This window comes from Phalangium opilio, unplaced genomic scaffold (genome assembly GCF_054372755.1).
Source record: "Phalangium opilio isolate 3A_F unplaced genomic scaffold, DU_Popi_V2 ptg000209l_1, whole genome shotgun sequence".
NCBI lineage: Eukaryota > Metazoa > Arthropoda > Arachnida > Opiliones > Phalangiidae > Phalangium > Phalangium opilio.
The window spans coordinates 4,688,054-4,708,943 of NW_028324217.1; the positions used below are offsets into that span (position 1 = coordinate 4,688,054).

Below are 20,890 nucleotides of genomic sequence, written 5' to 3' on the forward strand. Positions count from 1 at the left end.
TAGCGTTTTTCCCTAACCAATATAATGTGGTAGCTGCGAAATAAGGACTAAAATCATGGATCTTTTAAACCCTTAATAAAAGATAGGAAAGCTTTGCGAGCATTTTGCAATACAAAACCCTCTACACAAAGGCGTTGGGAAGGCCCTCGAAATTTCATAGCGTTGTTTAAAGTAATGAGTTGTATTCCCATATGCTCATAATAGAAAAGAAAACTAGTGTTTACCCGCAGTATAAACAACATCATTTAGTTACTTGGTTAAAAGCAAAATGACCTTTAATTGAACCTAACCTAAGCTTAAAGGGAGCCATCGGAGGGTTTGCATTTCCCTCCCGCGGATTTCCGAGCCCTCTTCTAGCTACGAGGGGAGTGAATAGAAAGTATCCCCCCATGGCCACCTAGAACCAGGCTTCTCCCACAGAAAACTGAAACAAAGTTGGACGTGCAGATTCAGCGCCACAAAAGTGCAGCGTCGAAATTTGAAACGAATAGGCAGACTGGCTAGCATACCCTCCGGTGGCTCCCTTTAACCAAATGTAGTCTAAACCTATCCTAAGACTAATACACTTGAATACTATGGGGGTCAGGTCTTATCCGCATTGTCTTCGATATGAACACAAAAACGTTCGCGTTTGGTACGTCATGAAGGGTTTTCTTGTTTTATTTTTGCCTGGTATGTTACCATGAGTCAACGTAATGCAGTGCTAAATTTCTAATTAAATGTATGTCATATGTATTTTAGGAATAACCAAGAAGGTATCGAAACCTTTGACACCAAGTGGTCATGGCGAGTTCGGATCCTTACGCATCCAATGCGAGTCTAGAAACAACGAACCCTATGGAGAAAAGTGACCATGGTGGTGTAGGGAGCCTGCCGGACGCACTACCACCTCCACCTCCGGAAGAGGTTGTGAACATGGACGAACTCCTTGCCAAGCTACGCCTGGAAATGGTAAGCTAAGCTGCCTTTGTAGTTAGTTCATTCAACTCTCATCAGTTTTCGTCAGTCTTAATAATTTTGGGGGCTCGTGCGGTGACTTGTCAGGGGGCGCGTGCGCTATGCCATCTCGGGCAAAGACTTAGCTCAGAAAGATAAATTATTCATCGAGCTGACATGTGGGCGGAAGCGCGCCCGTAACGTGTTGAGAGAGCGCGAGACGATCCTCTTCGTTTCAGGGAGCTCTCAACTAAAGGAATGGCACTCGATAACGAAATTATTTTCCTACTTTTCTCTTATTTCCACCCCCACTTTGGAGGATGTCAGAACTCTGGTATTTAACTGATTTGGGGATTATCTTTGATAATGTGTTAGATTTACTTCTTTTCAGTTGAACGATACCAAATAATTGAGGTTCTTTTAAGTTGAATTAGGGGAATTAATAATTTTTAGTGCGACCCCTATTTTGGGAAGTCAGAACGCTGACATTATAAAGTATCCTGGAAAATTAACTGACTATGTGATGGAATTACTACTTCCCTATAGAGCTATTTCAGAAGCCTTAGTGTGACGTCACCCATGCTATTTGCATATAGAACCAAAACGGTTCCAAACATGGCCGCCCACTGCCAAAGCTAAACTCGTGACGTTTTAAATAGGCAATGACGTCACAACTGAGATAACTCTGTTGAACGCTTCCGAATACTTTAGACCTAATAAACTGAGCTTGAGAACTGAACTGATATACCCACGAATAATTGTCTTACAACCACGCCCATTTTGGGATACCAGAACTTTTGTATAGTAAGATATTTGGGAAGATATTCGAGTATGTGATAGTGGTAGCCTTTACTGATTCACTCTCCTGTAATATCTTCTCTGGGATTCAACACTGAGATTATGCGATGTTACGAAAGTCCGAGATAAAAATGTTTTAACGTGATCTGTTAATTCTTTTCTTAAGTTAAGCGTTCCCTGTTGTTGGAAAGGACTAGGTCTCACCCCAGAAATATCGATTATTTCGAGAAATATTTGAAATTCCGCGTCCCCCGCTTGCGATAGAGACAAATCAGGAAATAAGAAACCTTTACTCGAGTATAAAGGGCAATGTCCACTATATAGCGTGACTTTTCGGGGCTCCAGGGAGAAATTGTTTGATTTAGAGAAAGGTGTTTTGCATCTCATTTACTTTGCGCCGTCGTATTTTGTAGCCTGGGAATGTTTTGTCTTTGCTTCTATTGTGTGTTGGTATAATCTTGAGTTACAAGTTTTGGAGCTTTCGTGCTCGAGTGGCACTAGAGTGGGATAAGGGAACATTAATGCGCGGTCACAAATTAACAACGTGGCTCAATTACAGAGTTCAACATTATGTATGCAGCAATAGCTACTGACTATTTTTTGAAAAGAACCTTTTTAAACGTTGAGGGTAAAATAGGGTCTAGTGTTTGACCAAAGTGTTGTCTTGAGACGGTACATCCGGAGGAAATGTGGACAACAAAGACGGTTTGATATGACTTCAAACAATAAGAACTTTGGTGTGGGACTGGTAACGGCGAAGCCCTGTGTAACTTCTTCTCGTTCTATTTACAATTGATCTGTCTTACTACTAAACCAAGCTGACGAAGAGGTCTTTTCTGATAAGTCTGCTGTAGATTAAAGGGAGTGTTCGTTGGGTCAAACTGAGTGAAAAGTGTCAGAGAATATGGGATCTAAAATATTTAGTCTCGGAGGTACGAGCCCCATAATATTGGCCATTGAAACCAGGAAACTTGATTTCGTGGGGAGGTAGACATATCAGAGAACCCATCTTGTTCAGACAATTTCAATAGCCTCCGATCTTAGAACGCTAATGAGCCTTTATCTTGCAGCCGTGTTACGTTTAAAGGTAAAAGTGTACCTAAGATGGTAATGTAAAGTTGTTCAAAGTGTAATAGCACAACCTTGCATATATTTTAATGAGACCTAGTTCAAGCAAAGAGGGTAGAAAGAGGGGGAGTAGAAGGCTTGGCTGGAGTGTTCTCGCTTCGAAAGTTTACCTCTAAGCTTCCGGTGTGCGCGCGCATCTTTCTCTGCCCTCTTATTGGTTGAAATACAGTGAACCGGATATTAGGAGGGAAATACAACAAATAAATAAAGAAGAAAAGCGAGAACGCCCAAAATGCTCTGCCGAAGCCGCTAGCTTCAACTCCCCGTCTTTCTACCCTCTTTGGTTCAAGAAAGACACGAGAATTGACTACACGCGGTTTTTCACTCCACCTACTAGCTAAGCATTTGACACCGTCTTACATAACCCTATGACCTGCATGAATTAACTCGCGCCTTGCTATCACTAACCAATGTCAAATCGTAACATTTCTAAACATAAATTTAATGAAAAATAGTGTAGTTTTAGAAAATGCATAACGTGAACGCTGTTTTACACAACGTGGAATCGCTGATGTCAAGCGATGACATCAATATCTGCATAAGTTTCAACGGATGTCTTGCTAAATCTCAATGTATATTTTGAATTCTCCATTGAGGACAAGATTACATAATGTTATTTGGGTGTTGTTGTTGGTACGGAAGGGTCAACTGAAAACTATGTACAGTCTGTTCAAAAAGAGACGTAGAGAATCTTCTTTTATCTTTATTCTTTCATAGAGTTTCCTGCTTAAGAACGCACGAACTATTATCATTAATATAGATTTAGATATTTTCAAAATTACACGTTAACAAGTTGGGAAAACCAAAATATTACCTCTCCGAGTCAAGAGAAGGACTACCTACAAACTTATTTACCCAGTTATGGAAATGTTTCTTTTTTTTATGAACAAATACTGAAGTTAAAATTTATGAAATATTAAAGCAGTATACAAAGCATAGCAAATATACTGTAAATCAGACGACATTTTACATCCAATAAGGATATACTTGTACACATTAAAATCATCCGATGGGGGAAAAACGGGAAATAAAGAGATAAAACTTTGGAGGGATATTACCTTTACGTATTTGTAAAGGCCCAATTTGCTACTCCTCAACTGTATACCCTCTATGTTCAAAGCCATATTCACAACAGGGTTGCCATGTAAACACTATCCTCTCCTTTCACCTCAACAATTTTCTTAGTTTGTCAACATGACGATTAAAGTTACATAACACCAAAGCTAATTTGTGGCTACACACACTGAAGGTAAATGCGCACCATAAAAAGCATGAACACACGAAGCTATAATCCGATTACGATCAGACCTTTCACTGATCTGGGCTGCGTTCAGCAGAGCTCACCAAAAAAGACAGCGGATTTTGGAAAACGTTTTCTGGTGAGATCTGTCGTCATAGCTTTTCTCCGGTCATCGGTCTTTTAAAAATGAAGCTAGCGCAATAAAGCGTGCAAGGTACAAAGGCTTAACAAAAATTGTATGATAACATATTTATGGAGATAGATAAGATCAACTTTTATAATTAAACATAGAAACTAACATGTCTCTTAAACTTCTCGCCGCTCTCGCGTGATCAACTTGTTTCACGCCAATTAAATAGCTATAGTCCCATCAGAATCAGCAAGAGCTATTTGTATTAATTCCTCCATGCTTTTTCGCCAAGCTGAGAACTACGCGTTTTACGTCACGTTATCCAAAAACCCGACTATTTTCCTTGAAGACCGCGCTGGCTCACTGAGCACCGTGACGTCAAAATTCAATAACAAAATCCCGTTCTGGATGACACTGCTAACAGCGCCTGACAGCGCTGAGCTCTGCTGAACGCGGCCCAGATTTCCACCATGATTATAAAGTCTAAGCCTAATTATTTAAAAGTGTATTTAACTTTCGGCTCACTCTGAACCGTTAATGTCTCTGTATTACAGAAACGAAAACCAAACCCAAGCGTTTACTTTTTGGTTCACGAGGCCTAATGACAAATAAAAGTTCATTTGCCCAATATAGTTGCGTTCTTCTTGAAATCACTTTAGAAAGAATTATGCTATAAACAGATGTAGTATAGCTTAAGTAATATATAAACATCGATTTCAAATAATAATAATAAAAAATATTCTTGGGATATCAGAATGAAACAGAGCTTTATAGCTACAAAACCACTAAAGGCATCGAAATTACGAAAAATATTTCCATATATTAATAATATATTATGAGAAAACCAAATATTAAGGTTTTGTAGGATTTCTTTCCACAAAACAAAGCGAACTGCTAACGCGGTGCACTAACGGACGGACACACACAGACTAAAACATAGGCTGCTTTTTAACTCTTTCCGTTTTAATTTTGAGTTGAGAAACTAGATTATCTTAAATATTAAAATAAATATAATTAATATTAAATATTTTCTTCGTTAGTTGTTCGCCTTATAGAGCGTTACATCGCGTTGATAAAGAACAATTAGACATTCTTGAGAGACTTGACTAATTTTGGCGTTTGAAATGAAGTATACGCCGGTTGCATTACCTTACTCAAATAGGTAGTATATAAGGGTGTCGAACTACAGCTAAAAGCAAGAACAACCGCAATTGCGAAAACCTTTGGTGGACAACCCACCCTAGGGAGGCTAGACGTTTCTCGTAACCCTAGCTGATCGCCGCGAATGTCTTAAACCAAACGATGACTATGGAGTTAGAAGCCAATAAGACAGATTGGTGTCTATGTGGAATAGACGGAAGACCAGTAGATGGTGGTGTTTAGAAGCCAGTATGTACAGACTGGTGTCCAAGTGGGATGGACGAAGACCAGAAGATGGTGGTGATTAGAAGCCAGTATGTACAGACTGGTGTCCATGTGGGATGGACGAAGACCAAAAGATAGTGGAGATTAGAAGCCAGTATGTACAGACTGGTGTCCAAGTGGAATGGACGAAGACCCGAAGATTGTGGTGATTAGAAGCCAATGAATACAGACTGGTGTCCATGTGGGATGGACGAAGACCAAAAGATGGTGGTGATTAGAAGCCAGTAAGTACAGACTGGTGTCCGTGTGGGATGGACAAAGACGAGAAGATAATGGTGTGAGAACTCAAGTAAAGGAGCCATTTCCGTGACTGTGAAAGCAGTTCGGAAATGGCGAACACGTTTGCTCCGATTTGGAAACTGCGAACGCGGTCACGTGGGTGTAACAACAGACAAACACACAGACAGACACACACACACGTCGAAATTAGAACCTCTCCGTGACATACGTCACTCGGAGAGGTAAAAAGATTTAAAAATTTCCATAAAAAGGCTATATAATTTAAAATCTTATTTCACGGATTTTACCAAGCAACCAAACAAACTTCTTCATACAAAACAAGAGTTCAACGTGTTTCCTAGTAACGTAAAGAACCAAAAAAAGAATTAAATCAAATGTAGGTATAGAAGGTGGAAATAAATAGATATGTATAAAAAAGATCCAAAACTCCAGGATATCAAACTAAAACTAGTTTTTTGCTTATAGCATAAATAACGTATTTACAGTAAGTCAGATACTTATTTCCATAGTCGTAATGCTAAATATCTCAAGGACTGTTTGTTTCCCTGATGGTGGTATTTCCATTAAAACTGAAAATGAAAATGAATAGTTTTATAAATATATATAATCTATATTAGCAGCAAAGGTGCTTGCATTTCAGATACTGTTTTAATCGCCATTTTAAAAGATGGCGAAAGGGCATGCTTAACAACAAATTTTTACCATACAGCCCGTCTAAAGGATATGGATATTAACGTAAGTTCATAAGATATGTTGTATAAGTTTGTCACTGGTTACAAACTGGAGCTTGTAATTTTGAAGTGAGTGAGGTAGGTCGTAGATTCTGATAAAACAAAGCCTGGTGAAGCGCAGTCAAAGGCTTAGTACGGGCTAAATAGGAAGATGGACTGAAAAACCGATTTTAGTCAATTCTCGCGTCGTTCTCGAACTAGCTCTCAATAACTCTCTAGCATTACGAAGTATAGTTTGTGTCATACTTATGGAACATATCTTACAAACTTATTGTAGGTTATATTTCTGGCCGCCATTTTTCTAGATGGCCGCGGAATTATATATTTTTTATGAGTAGCTACTACTTAAAAGCAACTTCCATGCAAAATTTCAGCCTTCTAGATAAAGCCGTTTTCGGCTGGGGGTTCATTATAAGTCAATATAGTTTACTCCTTCGTGTTAACTCTACCTCAACAGAGGTCGCTCCTGAACTGAAATCATATCTTACTCGGAAACACCTCTCCATTAACGTTGTTTGTCATACTTATCGTGGTCATTTTACTTATATCTAGCGCCTAGATCGAACCAGGCATCGCGTTGGTACTACAAATTGTATAAAATTTATTTTTGGATAAGAGAAAGATAAAAAATATATCTCTCGAAAGAATTTGGGATTGAATGCTTAGATGTTTTATGTTCGGGTTATAAATCGTCTCAAGATACGTGAATTTTGATGTTAGGCTTTCAAAATCTGGGTGTGGAACTGCGAGGATCATCCTGGCCCAAAAAACGCTTCGAGGCGACGACAAGTTTTCCCGACTTGAAATATTCGGCGACAATACGCACGTGGGAGGCTGCGTGCCTCGTGCAATTTTTATTTTATCTTATTCGTCTTTTGGGAAAAGAAATAAACCAAGGTAGAAGGTCTCTTATTGAAGTAAAACTATACCTTTTATTATTAGAGTTTCAGGGAATTAGTCTTAGCCAAACTTGTCCTCTTGACGCGCTGGATAATTCTATGATAACAAAAGATCATAGATCAAAACTAAAAGTATACATATTTGAAGGTTTCTCGATCCATGTAATATGGGAACCCCCCTTTCCCTCAGAATAGTGTCGACCCCTTTTGCGTATGATTTCGTTTACCACCGTAGTCTTTCCTTGAAGGAGAACGGGATGGAGTGGTAACCCGAATGCCTATAACGTAGCCTCTGTACCCCCACCTACGGAACGGCACCATAGTCGTCCCGGAACCCTCAGCATTTAGGTAGGGTATTACAGTGCGATGTGGTAAATGACGCCCCCTCTGTATTAAAAATAGAAGCTAGTTCTCATACAAATGTAATGATGCTAGGCGGAAGCACTTAACAATCGCCTATCGAAGGGTAGGGACGCGCGCGAGGTACACTGGGAGAGCTTCAGTGTCGCAGGTCGTCCATCATCTTTACCACTCCATCTTACCTCATTTCTCCCTGGTCCTTCGAACAAAAGGACTTTGGTGCACTACTGGTAACGTTGAAGCCCAATCTAACGTCTTTGCGTGCAAATACTACCGGATGTACGCTGACGATACTGCTACCCACCTTTTGAAAATGATCTTTCAACTAATTCTTGAAAATAAATTTTACTTTAACTAAGGAATTTCTATTGAAAGAATAACCGATATCAGATTCGCGATATTCAGATCGTATATTAAACACAACGACTAGCTGTCCAAACAAGCCCGGGGAGGTTGACATTCATTATCGCCAGCCCTCGCAATACTGTACTGCTATAGCATTGCGGGAATAGCATATGCGTGTGTCTTCTTGTCGTTAATTTATACGTCACTTCTTGGAACGGAGCTTGCTTGGGTGCCCGAAAGGGTTATTCATGTAGGTGGACTTCTGCGCAAAAATTATGAGTTCCGAATTTAGTTATCATACACTTATCTTTCAACTGCAAATTAGAGTTGGAATTTTTTTTTTTTTTGGAAATTCGGAGATCGTTAGAATTTTGGGGAATTTAAGACTTTCCCTGGAAACCATTGGCAGTGTGGTATAGATTAGACCAACATTGATTTTAGTGTACCATGTCGCAGTATCAAATCCCTCATCAATATTACTTAAGTTAATAAGTTTGTCACTGGTTACTGAGAGATTGTCATGAAGTGACCCAAGGTGAAAGGTCATAGATTCTTGTATAGCGACTCCTGGTGAGGCGCTCTCAAAGAAAGGCTTAGTACAGAATAAATAGAGCCTAGATGTAAGTCCTGCAAAATTAACCACCGAGTGTAGGACTCCAATTCTCGCTTTCGTCGTTCTCGAACTAGCTCGAGCTGTAAGTCTCTAGCATTACCAAGTATAGGTAGTGTAAATACTTATGATATAGATCTTATAAACCTATGATATTACTAGCTTTAAACCTTGTGCCATATTTTTGAATTGGGTGAATATGTTAAGCCAGGGATAGATTTAATTTTTGAAGTAGGAATGGAGAACGGTTAGTATTTACTTCAGTCCGACTCATAGCCCATTATAGAGCTCCTCCCTCCAACACGTAACGAAAATTTTAAATTATCTTATTGGCTGACTTAAACTACGTTTTGATGACGTTGCTGACGGGGACGGTGAAAAATACGTAATTCCTTTTTACCTCTCTCGCTATGACCCACCCGCTTCTTCTTTCATACCCCTCCGTCCCGTGGAAGGGGGTCCGGGACTTAGATTTACTCTGTTCTCCATTCCTACTTCTAAAATTAAATCTATCCCTGGTTAAGCAAATGGTTTAAGTGTGATCCAATTTGACAAATATGGTTGCATCTTCCCTCCAAGCCAAGTTCATATCCTCGTTTTTGACAATGAAAACGGAAACAGAAACGGTTTAATTATATAAATATCTTGCTATTAGCAAATCCCGTATCGTTTCCTATCTTGTATATTTTTCACCACCCCAAGCCATAAGGGTGCCGCATCTGGTACTTAATTTATGAACTTAAGAAGAAAAAATGGGATTGGTTATTATGAAGGAAACAATTAGCGTTTAGTTTACCCTTGGGTATACATACGCTTTACAAAATGGATTTCGATAAATTATTAAGAAAGTACGTCTACGTCCAGTCCAAGCTGTCGTCCATTATCTGTAGCATAAGTTTATAAGATATGCTCCATAAGTATGACACTTCCTATACTTCGTAATCCTAGAGACTTACAGCTCGAGCTAGTTCGAGGGAGAACGACGGAAGCGAGAATTGAGGTCCTAAACTCGGTTGGTTAATTTGCAGGGCCAAGTTCCATCTAGGTCCTATTTAGTCTGAACTTACTAAGCCCAAATTTGACAGCAGCGTCTCACCAGGCGTCGTCGCATTACCTTGAATCTATGACCTACTTTAAAGGGACTGCAAAGAAGGCATCGGCGGGTGGGTAAAAATTATTTGAAATACGTCACAGACATCACGTGATGCCAAGATACTAGACTCCTTATGGAGTGGAACTGGGCATCTAGTCCTTGTTTTTCGCGAGATTGCAGCGCCAATTGGCTGAAGTGGTAGTTTTCGAAATAAAACGAACTAAGCTTCTTTGAACCACGCCTCTCCTCGGTCACGTGCCTCTGACATATTTCAAATAATTTTTACCTACCCGCCGATGCCATCTTTGCAGTCCCTTTAATGACTTCAAAATTACAAGCTCCAATTTGTAACCAGTGACAAACTTATGGAAAATACCTTATGAACTTGCGTCTACACTGACGAGAGGTTTGTGCTCTTAGCTTGTTAGTAATCCACTGTTCTAAGCTTGGAAGGAGTGGTTTTAGTTATGTTTTATTGTCTTATTGAACAAATAGACCATTTAATAAATTACTTGCAGTGAAACCAACACACAAGCTGGGTTAGCGGGGGCCGCCCCCTTTGATAACTCCAAACCAAGAGGTAACTCCAGACGGAGCCAGAGTTGACTACACGCGGAAGGACTCTGGGCAACTCGCACTGCCTCTAGCGGCGCTTCTTAGTTTAAGAGAAATAACCCAAGAAGGAGACTTCATCTCCTGTGTCTTGGTTTCACTAAAGTAATTAATTGAATGGTCTATATAAGTTCTAAAAAACAATAAATTATTTTTGACTAAAACCACTCTATTCTGTGGTGTTTGCTTCCCTGCTGAAATTAATGGAGTGGTCTTTTTCTAATGTAGAACCCAACCTCTTCAAATTTAATAAACAATCCTGCCCAAAATTAGAAAAACATGAACCGTAAAGCACTTTAATTTATAAGACAGTTTCGAAATTTATGAGAAATTAAAAACGGTACGGTATTTACGGATACCATATTTCAAGAGAGAGAGCAACAGCAGCTTGAGGGTCCCCGTCGCAGCTGACGCATGTTGCGTTGCTTACGAGGAAGGTGTGTCCCCGATATTTTGAACCACCATCCATTGCGTATAGTACAGGGTGTTAATGCCAAAATGGGTGGTAGGATCGAAGTGCAGTTAGTTTGTTCTGTGGAAATCGATTTCTAGTCGAAATTGCAATTTCCGTGACATTTTATCACCTTGAAGAAATTGTGATTGGAGTGTTTTACGGACGACTCCTTAAATTTAATTAAGAAACTGAAAACAGTGCTATTTTTAATTAAGGGGTCATCCGTTAAACATTTTAATCATAACTTGTTTAGGGTGTTTTTCTTGTGGCAAAATGTCATAGGGTCAGCTGCGTGCTCTTACTTGGAACAGATTTTATTTGGAACACTTGTCTTAAACTCGTCATAACTTACGTTTGGGACCTTCAATTGAATACTTTAAGGCCTCGTTTTGTAGATTGAATTTCCCTCTTTTCATAGAACACGGTTTCAAGACTCTATAATAGAATGCAGAGAAGATACAACCATAATTAGACAACCTCACACTGCCATAACTTGGAACAGTTCTAATATGGAACACTTGTCTTAAACTCGCCATAACTTACGTTTGGGACCTTCAATTGAATACTTTAAGGCCTCGTTTTGTAGATTGAATTTCCCTCTTTTCATAGAACACGGTTTCAAGACTCTATAATAGAATGCAGAGAAGATACAACCATAATTAGACAACCTCACACTGCCATAACTTGGAACAGTTCAAATATGGAACACTTGTCTTAAACTCGCCATAACTTACGTTTGGGACCTTCAATTGAATACTTTAAGGCCTCGTTTTGTAGATTGAATTTCCCTCTTTTCATAGAACACGGTTTCAAGACTCTATAATAGAATGCAGAGAAGATACAACCATAATTAGACAACCTCACACTGCCATAACTTGGAACAGTTCAAATATGGAACACTTGTCTTAAACTCGCCATAACTTACGTTTGGGACCTTCAATTGAATACTTCAAGGCCTCATTTTGTAGATTGAAATTCCCTCTTTTCATATAACACGGTTTCAAGACTCTATAATAGAATACAGAGAAGATACAACCATAATTAGACAACTTCATATTTTACATAATTAATTTTACCAAAAATGAAGGGGGGGGGGGAAATAATCTTTCACGTGGCATAGGCATAGAACAGTTTCGAGTCGACTCAAAATTGATTGCCAATAGAACCGACTACATTTTTGGAACATCTTACACCCTGTATACTCCGTAGCCTTATTTTCTCTAATTAGCGACTCACAACTGGCGCACGCGGGGGACTTTTCTCTAATGGTTATGGAACTACGATAAAATCACAAAGCTCAAATCGTCGATTATAATTAGACCTATAATTTTCAACAGCTGAGGAAGTCATAGACATAATTCAAACACCGGAATAATTTGTTATCATTAAATTCTTGCAAGGAAAGTTTCACTTAAATTTATTGATGTTTTTAAAACTGTTTATACTTTAAAGCGAGTCTCGATGGTCTGTGGTTTAGTTTAATAAAGTTACTAACCATGTTACGCTAGCTAAAATATGTCAATGCGTCACTAACAGACAGAGACGTGTCTCTCTTACAATAATCAGGAATTGGAATCGTTAGGAACCCATAGATAATCACGCTTATATCTGGTTGAAGTTAAGGGGTAGGGCTTAAACCGCCTGCTCCTCCTCGCTCGCGTGTCATTGGTCATTCACATGTCAACCGTCGACTATAGTCTGCTACTACGAACTTTCTCATGACGTCACACCCCCTATTTCTTACCTCGGTTTTGGCGATCATATTGGAAGTCGTCAGCTCAGACCATACAATTTGGACTACCAATATTGACGTCACGTCCCCGTAGCTCCTCCCCTCTCAATACCACTATTGGACTACTCCTTCAGAACACGCAGAGAGAACTTGTTTACATTCGGGTTTGACGGTCGTAGCTCGATAGCTGCGTCAACGCCACTTGGCTTCTAAGTTCAAATACATTAGTACATGTGACGTCAGGACTGACGGTTTCTACATCTCCTCCCCTTTAGTTCTAGCAGAAAGCTACGGAAAACGGCTGACAAGTACAAGATATCTATACTTACTTGCAATAGGTTATATCGGCCTTAGTTCATTGTATTTAAATATTAATGAGGTTTCACACGAAATAAATATTACGTAGCCGTTAATTAGATTGAAAAACATTAAAAATAACAAACCTAAAATCTAGGGAAAGAATTTGACTTCCGTTCTCATAACAAGAAATATGCCGAGAACGTAATTAAACTTTAAAATTTCGTACATTTTTCGCTTGATACCCGTCATTATGAAAAGCTGCATGGGTTTGGCACTCAAAAATTAAAAACTGGGTGAGCTACCGAAAATATGATACTTGAAACGTTGACGCTCCTTGATTATAATGTTTAGGTATTAAGTAAATTGGCTTGTCCATTAGGCCAACGACGACTCATTATAGAACTATGATGTAGAAACTTGGAAAAGGGTTAGATATTTTAATTGACACTTTCGTAAAGGTTCCCTAGACTAATTAGAGAAGTTTCGGCTATGTATTGAAGGCATGAGTATTTTTGTAAGTATTATAATAACATACTTATTATATAATTAGATGGTTCAAAACTTTCACATAAATATTAAGTCAAGCTACTTCACCTTACCCATTCAGTTCGGCTTAATCACCTTTGAAATAGAAAATTAGTGTGTTAATATTAATTGGGCTTGACCTAAGTGAACTACTACATATTGTCCAAAAGTTAGTTTTTCTGTGTCTGGTTCCAAGTCCACATGCTTTGAACTATGGCGTTAACCCATTTCATTATTTTATGAATGGAATCAAAGATCTATAGGGAAACAGCAAAAGGGGCAGGGCTTCAGATAGCTCCTCCCATATACATCTACAAGATGGAGGAATTTATAAAGTAGAAGGCTAGTGGGGGAGTAAAGATGATTGGGTAAGCGGCGGTCTGACGTTATGTAGGAGGAGTTTATCACTTACTGCCTTGTTCCTATTGAATTTTCAATGCAAGTAGAAAATGTTTGGACTTAACAGAGCTGTGCTAATTAGCTGACAACTAATTGAATTAGAATTAGCAATTAGGGAAATATTTATGAACTAATTAATTAGCCAATTAGCAATTAGACATAGAAACTAATTCAATTGAATTAGAAATTAGGCATTAATTTATCAAACTAATTAATTAGAATTACTAATTTCTAATTAATTACTTGTCTAATTAAGGTAAAAAAGAAACCATAAGTAAACATGAAAGTTTAAAAGTGCCCATGGATTTAGTACTTTGGTAATGCAAAGTTTAATGTTTTAATGCCATTGAAAAACGGGTACGCGGTAGCCATGAATTATTCTCGAAAAATGAGACAAGCCTCGAACCTTCCGTCATGTTAAAATTTGTCTCATTTCTTCATTTTCTTGCCACAGTTCCTATAATGGACTCCTGAGTAGTAAATACATGCGCACTGCTATTAATTCGAGTAGGTAAAACAGTTGAAATTTCGACATGGGGCAGTTGCGAACTACAAAATTTCTCATGTTTGAGGAGCTGAAAAATTTAGAGTAGCACTAAGGTTTCCTCATCGATATAATAAGGCTTTTTCATATTCAAATAGATGAATCAAGAGTTAATTCCTCGATTTTTTTACAACAAATTGGCGTAAAAGATTAATTGAAAATTCAATTGGCTAATTAGTTAATCCTAAATCTAATTAAATTTTAATTAGATAATTACCTTTCCGATTCATACTAATTAATTAGAATTACTTCTCAATTAGCACTAAGGTAATTAAAATTCAATTACCATTTTCAATTAGTAAATTTTGCTAATTAATTAGAAATTCAATTAGCTAACTAATTAATTAGCACAGCTCTGGGACTTAATTAGGAATAATCGAAATTAATAGGTCTTCCTGTATCTCTTCGTGAAAATATTTAGCAATACCGGAATGTTAATTTGTCTTGTTCGATATCATTAGTATTGTGGATCGAGGGGCCGGATATAATTGAACATCCTTTGTAAAATCATGCTTAACGCTTAGCGCGAGGCCAACACGAGCCTTTTATTTCTTTCAATGACCGCGGGTTACACGCAACATTCGTCGAAGACGCGCGCTTCAACCATTATTCCAAACAAGATACCAAAGACAGTAACTCAATTGTTTCACCGTAACATCCACCTTTCTTTAGCGCTTTCTGTTATGCTTAGAAATTCATGATGTGTAGTCACGAATAAGTACTGATTGGGCCTTGGCTAATCGACTGTTTGTTCGCTATGGTCGATGGTCATGGTCGTTTACCCATTTAGAACTAGGACTCCTACTATAGGCCCATCCAATAGCAACCCACCCGAGTTCTTTTGCATACCATTATCATTCCTGGGCTGACAAAGGCTTAACACTGTGCTCTTATAACTCTTATAGCAACGTTTTCCATAGACAGTTTTCACTGAAGGGGCTAGAGAAAATTCCACCCTACTCTTTCTCAGAGTTAACTTCAGTGCAGTGTTACGAAGAACAGGTTAAAGTTGAACTGCTAGCCTTTCTCTCTGCAGTTTCTTGCCTAATGAACAGAATGGAAACACTGGGAGACCGGAAGAACTGACAAAGTCTGCCATCTCGTGAGAATCTTGACAAGGGAAAACGCGTTCGTTGGCTGTACTACAAGATGTTTTTGAAAATAGTACCTCTTTTGTAGGAGAACGGTCACAAAATAGTACCGAATTAGTAACACACGTGACAATAAGGAACCAATTTAACTTCCTTTCTCCAACCGAGTCTAGACTCTTGGTGTAGAATAGAGCTATCTCAGAAGCCTTAGTGTGACGTCACCCATGCTATTTTCCCATAGAACTGAAGCGGTACCAAACATGGCCGCCCACTGCCAAAGCTAAGCCCATGACGTTTTACCTAGGCACTGACGTCACAAATGATATAGCTCAATACTATACTTCACCTCACAATGTCTCCATTTCTACAGCTCCCTGATTATACTCCTGAGCACTACGAGTGATCAAGTTTATTAACATCATTGAATGGGCTGGCGAATGAAAGGACTGCACCCAACAATTTTAAAAGAATTCTTCTGTGATGAATTTTTCTTCGATGAGTTTAGGACAATGAGGGAACGGGAATTAAAAGGGGAATGCGCGGTGGCTGGTAATATCTTGCAGCAACGCTTTTAGCTTTGATACGGCTTTGAAGGTTTCAATTATAAACTGCATTCCACTGTCGATGACATTTTCGTAAAATGACTTCCTAAGATTCCTGAAATATATTACGGCGATTTCGGGGCTCTCAATTCAATTCGAGCTTGGTTGTTCTCTTTCTTTTATTTTTTTTTAAATAGTTATGTGGATTAGAATACCCCGTTTAATATGAGTGGGATACGAACAACGTCGGTCATCGACAATAATAAATTATAAATGTCATTAGACTGGTTTTATATTTAATCTTGTTGTTTATTTGTATGCTGATTATTATTTTTCGTTTTGCCCTTAATGGAATTTTTACCTTCTGAAAGGGTTTTTGTAAGATAGGTTTAATTCTTAAAATTATAGGGTTAATGAATTAAATTTAATGTCATTTTATACAAGGGTTTTTTTTATAAGTCGGGCATAAAATAAGAGGGATGTTATAAAAGAAAACAACGAAGAGGGATGTTACTTAGGCGATTTTTTTCAGTCGAAAATGTAATTTCTATCTCCATTTTGTTTGTACTAAGGGACACTGTTTTCGAGTTATGGATTTGATGATGTGTTTTAGGGATGATCACTTAGTTAAATTAGAAATAATTGTCTTTCAGTACTTTAAGTTTAAGGGGTCATCCGTAAAATTCTACAATCTCCATGATGCCATGTCCTTAGACAATATACAAAAATCCAGATTTTAAGGGACTGTAAAGCAGGCATCGGATATTAGAGGCACGCGACCGAGGAGAGGCGTGGTTTAAATAAACTCAGTTCGATTTATTTCAATTACCAGCACTTCAGGGAATTGGCGCTGCTGCCTCGTGAAGGACTAGGTGTCTTCGTATCTTGACTTCAATTAAGTGGTTCCTGTGACGTATTTAAAATAATTTTACCCACCCGCCAGTTCCTTCTTTAAAATCCCTTAAAATTACCTTATATAAATTCATCAATATTCACTAAGCCTTTGTTTTCGAATTTTAAATCGCGCGCGATTCAGCAATTAATTCAATAATGTCACGTGATTAGAAATTAAGATCTATCGTGTTTAAGAACACTCTTAGATCATTTAAAATTCAAGTGTTAATGGACGCACTCCGAGACCACACAATTGCACAATGGCACACATCGTAATGCAAATTACAATGCTTTAAGATATATAAGTATATTTATCCTAATGTGAATAAGCCGTTTTCCTAACAATGATAATTTAATTGGAATTTATATTTTTCCCCTTTTTACAATGAAAGCCTTAATGGCCCGTAAGTGGTCTTTCATTGAGGAGAGAAGAAAAATATTTCTTAAATTAATTTAACAGACATTATTAAACAATGAAACAAGGAGGGGTAAAAGCTGACAATGAAAATGAGCGAGCGGCTCGTGTGCCAAATTAGCATAACAATTGAAACCGAATCCAGTCTTTGCAGTCAATCCAGTTCGGCACCATATTACTAAATAACCCATCGAAAGCAAAAGGGGTTTCGCAATTTTTAGCTTCGTTACTCAATTATGCACGCGTTGAAGCTAACACTACAGGTCTTTCGTTGCGCTCATAAGTATGGGCCGAAAGGATATTTGTTCAGAGCATACGTCCTTTATAAAAGGGTACACGAGCGTCTCCTGGTGATAGATTTGTCAGAAACAGAAACCATGATAGCCTACTGTAATCGACCCTCTACCGAATTCGACCAAGAAATTTAAACGAAATCATAGTAGGCTATGCCACGATTCAGGTCCTGTTGTATTTCTCCTGGTGGTTGATTTGTCGGAATCAGAAACCATGATAGCCTACTGTGATCCGTCCATATCGACCCTGCCTTAACCTAATTCGAAGTAAATCATAGTAGGCTATGCCTCTATTCAATTAATGTTGTATTTGTCAACTTCTCGTAGAGGAGCGTCTCCTGGTGGTAGATTTGTTGGAAACGAAACCGTGATAGTATAGTGTGATCTCTCACACCTAATTTGACCAAGAAGTTTAAGAAATCACTGTGGGCTATGGCACTTCAGTTCCTGATGTATTTCCATTAGAGGGGCGTCTCCTGGTGGAGAATTTGCCTCAAAAACAAACCATCACCCACTATTATCTCTATCTCTACCAAGAAATGAAATCAGAATAGGCTATATTAAATTTCGATTTGAAAGGAGAAAATCTTGAATGAAGATGGCGCTGCGGTCTGTTTGAAACCTTAACTGTGTGGACTCATACTTATGCAAAATATGATATGGTTATAAAATAACCTTTGAGATCTGCATCTTCACGTCTAACGCAAAGTTACCAAGGACGTGAAATAAAGGTACTGCACTCGTCTGTGTTGTTTGCCTCTTATATTAAAGATGGGAGTTAACTGGTGCAAGTTGTGAAGCGAAGAAAGCCGCGAGAATATGAATGTTCTCATTAATTTTATTCTTTTTTTTTTGGGAGGGGGGAGGGTCCATTACCGTTTCGTATTAGCGCCGGATTTCTAATTCGGGGATGTGCTCGCGACAATGTCGATCCGCTCGCGGCTGATCTAGTACACGCAACCCTGCTCGGTATACTATGGCTTCAGTATCCCGGGCTTTTAGCTCCTTCATTACCAATACCTGTTTCGTTATTTTTACACTCCATCCGTTTTCCACATTTTAATGATTCGATCTTTCCATGATGTGACATTCAAGTAGATAGGACATAATCTAATTGAGGACATTTTGCTGCCTGCATGGCCATATCGTTGACAGATTATTATTATTGTGCTGAACAAATTTGCAATTTGTTGTATTAACTAGTTTTGACTGAAGATGTATTTTTTGTTGTTGTTTTGCCAGGCAAGAAGCTCAGTTTGAATCAATTATTGATTAGCTTACCTTACAGTCAAAAATAAGAGAGGGGGAGTAATTTTTGCCAGCCCCTTTAGAGAAAGCTATCTGTGTTATCTGTTCTTGTAATAGCTATGTTTAGTACCAAGAAGCCATATATGATACTTTATGGGTTCCTTGTTGTATCAAGCCAAAAATCCACTTGTGGTTGGTTTGCTTGCATTGATTTTGAGGGGCTGCATTATGTGCCCCTTTTAAAATGAACGTTTTTATGGTGTCCTTTTTTTGCTATAGTTTTATTCGTTTAAAGTTTTTCGCAATATTTTTAAACTGCAATTCATTAAAACGTTATTCAACAAAGTGCAATTCACATAAATTGTTTTTCACTAAGTTCACTTCACTTGAAGTTTCTCTTGCAAAGTGCATTTCATTGAAAGTTGCTCCTCAAAAGTGCTATTTGCTTAATCTTGCTGCTAAGAAGGGAAATTAGCTTAAATTTGCTGATAAAAAGTGCAATTCGTTTAAAGTCGCTGCTATAAAGCGCAATTCGCTTAAAGTCGCTCGTACAAAGTGCAGATCGTTTAATGTCGCTGCTAAAAAGCGCAATTCGCTTAAAGTCGCTCATACAAAGTGCAGATCGTTTAATGTCGCTGCTAGAAAGCGTAATTCGCTCAAAGTCGCTCGTACAAAGTGCTGATAGCTCAAAGTCGCTTCTGACAAGTGCTGATAGCTCAAAGTCGCTTCTGAAAAGTGCAATTCGCTTAAAGTCGCTGCTAAAAAGTGCAATTTATTGAAAGTCTCTCCAACAGCATCATATGTAGAGTGTCCCTATTAAGTATGTTTTCATACATTTCCCTAATTAAATTCTTTTCTATTTTCATTATATTTTTTGGAATTTTGAAATAAGGCGTCCTTTATTAATTACATCCAAGGTAGGAGGGGGGGGTTAAATCCAAGCTATATTAATGTAGTCTATAGCTCCACTTAATGCGTCTCTAATGGGCGACATTTGGCCCGAAGGTGGCGCTGACGACAGTCTATTTTCATTCATTTTGGGAGCCTTAACCCTGCAGTCCCTCTTCTTCTAGAGTGGCATGCAGAGCCAAGAAAAAGGGTCACTGAACACCTTATAGTGTTTTCTACTCTTCGTTGACGTAACCTATAATTATTGTCATTATACCCATTAGGAATTCTTGTTTTATTTTTCTATATATACTAGTTTTTATAAACCTTCTAATATTAAAGAAATATATTAAAGAAAAAAAATAGACCCTAAGAAGAAAATGTAGATTTGTGGAATCAAATTAGACCACTAGGTTTGAATTGCCTTCCAGCGTCGGCCAGTTTATGTTTATGAGGTTTTTGATTTTTAACTTAATGATTCGAAATAAATATAAATTTATATTTTTACGTAATAGAATGTAAGTAATATGATAGTTATAAGTGTGACTAGAAGTATATAATACTTCTCTTCGAGAGAAGTGTACCAACCATGAAACGGGGTAATTTTAACATGTATCGTCCCAACATTTGGAGCACGGTTACTAAAACGATTCACATACACGATAAACTGTTCCCTCATCATCTTAAGTATTTTCCAAGGCGCATGCGCTTGTGGATTAATTTTTGTCCCACGTTAAGACAATCAAGGTTTGTGGGTTAAATGATTGCTGAGGATTTTGTAAATACCAAATTAATTGACCCTATAGCACGGTGCGATAGTTATATACCCATCTGAAGTTTGATGAGTGGGAGAGCAAACAAAAAGAGTGAGCCTGGGAAGAATCATGTTACGTAACTAAAGTATTAAGATTTAAGAGGATACAGAGTGTCATCCTTCTTCTATTATCCCCTTCTTGTGTGATGCACTCTTTCCAATGTCTGTATGCTAAAGAATGTTGATAAAGGCCCAGCATTTCTT

General features: G+C 38.2%; 1 protein-coding gene across 1 annotated transcript in view; it reads left to right on the forward strand.

The window, feature by feature from the left end:
• LOC149618566 (uncharacterized) overlaps positions 1-20,890 on the forward strand; it is a 93,222-nt gene that overhangs the window by 2,075 nt on the left and 70,257 nt on the right. The window contains exon 2 of the mRNA XM_089855545.1: positions 742-951. Coding sequence (XP_089711671.1) covers positions 784-951 — 168 coding nt within the window. The 5' untranslated portion in view covers positions 742-783. The remainder of the gene's footprint in view (positions 1-741; positions 952-20,890) is intronic.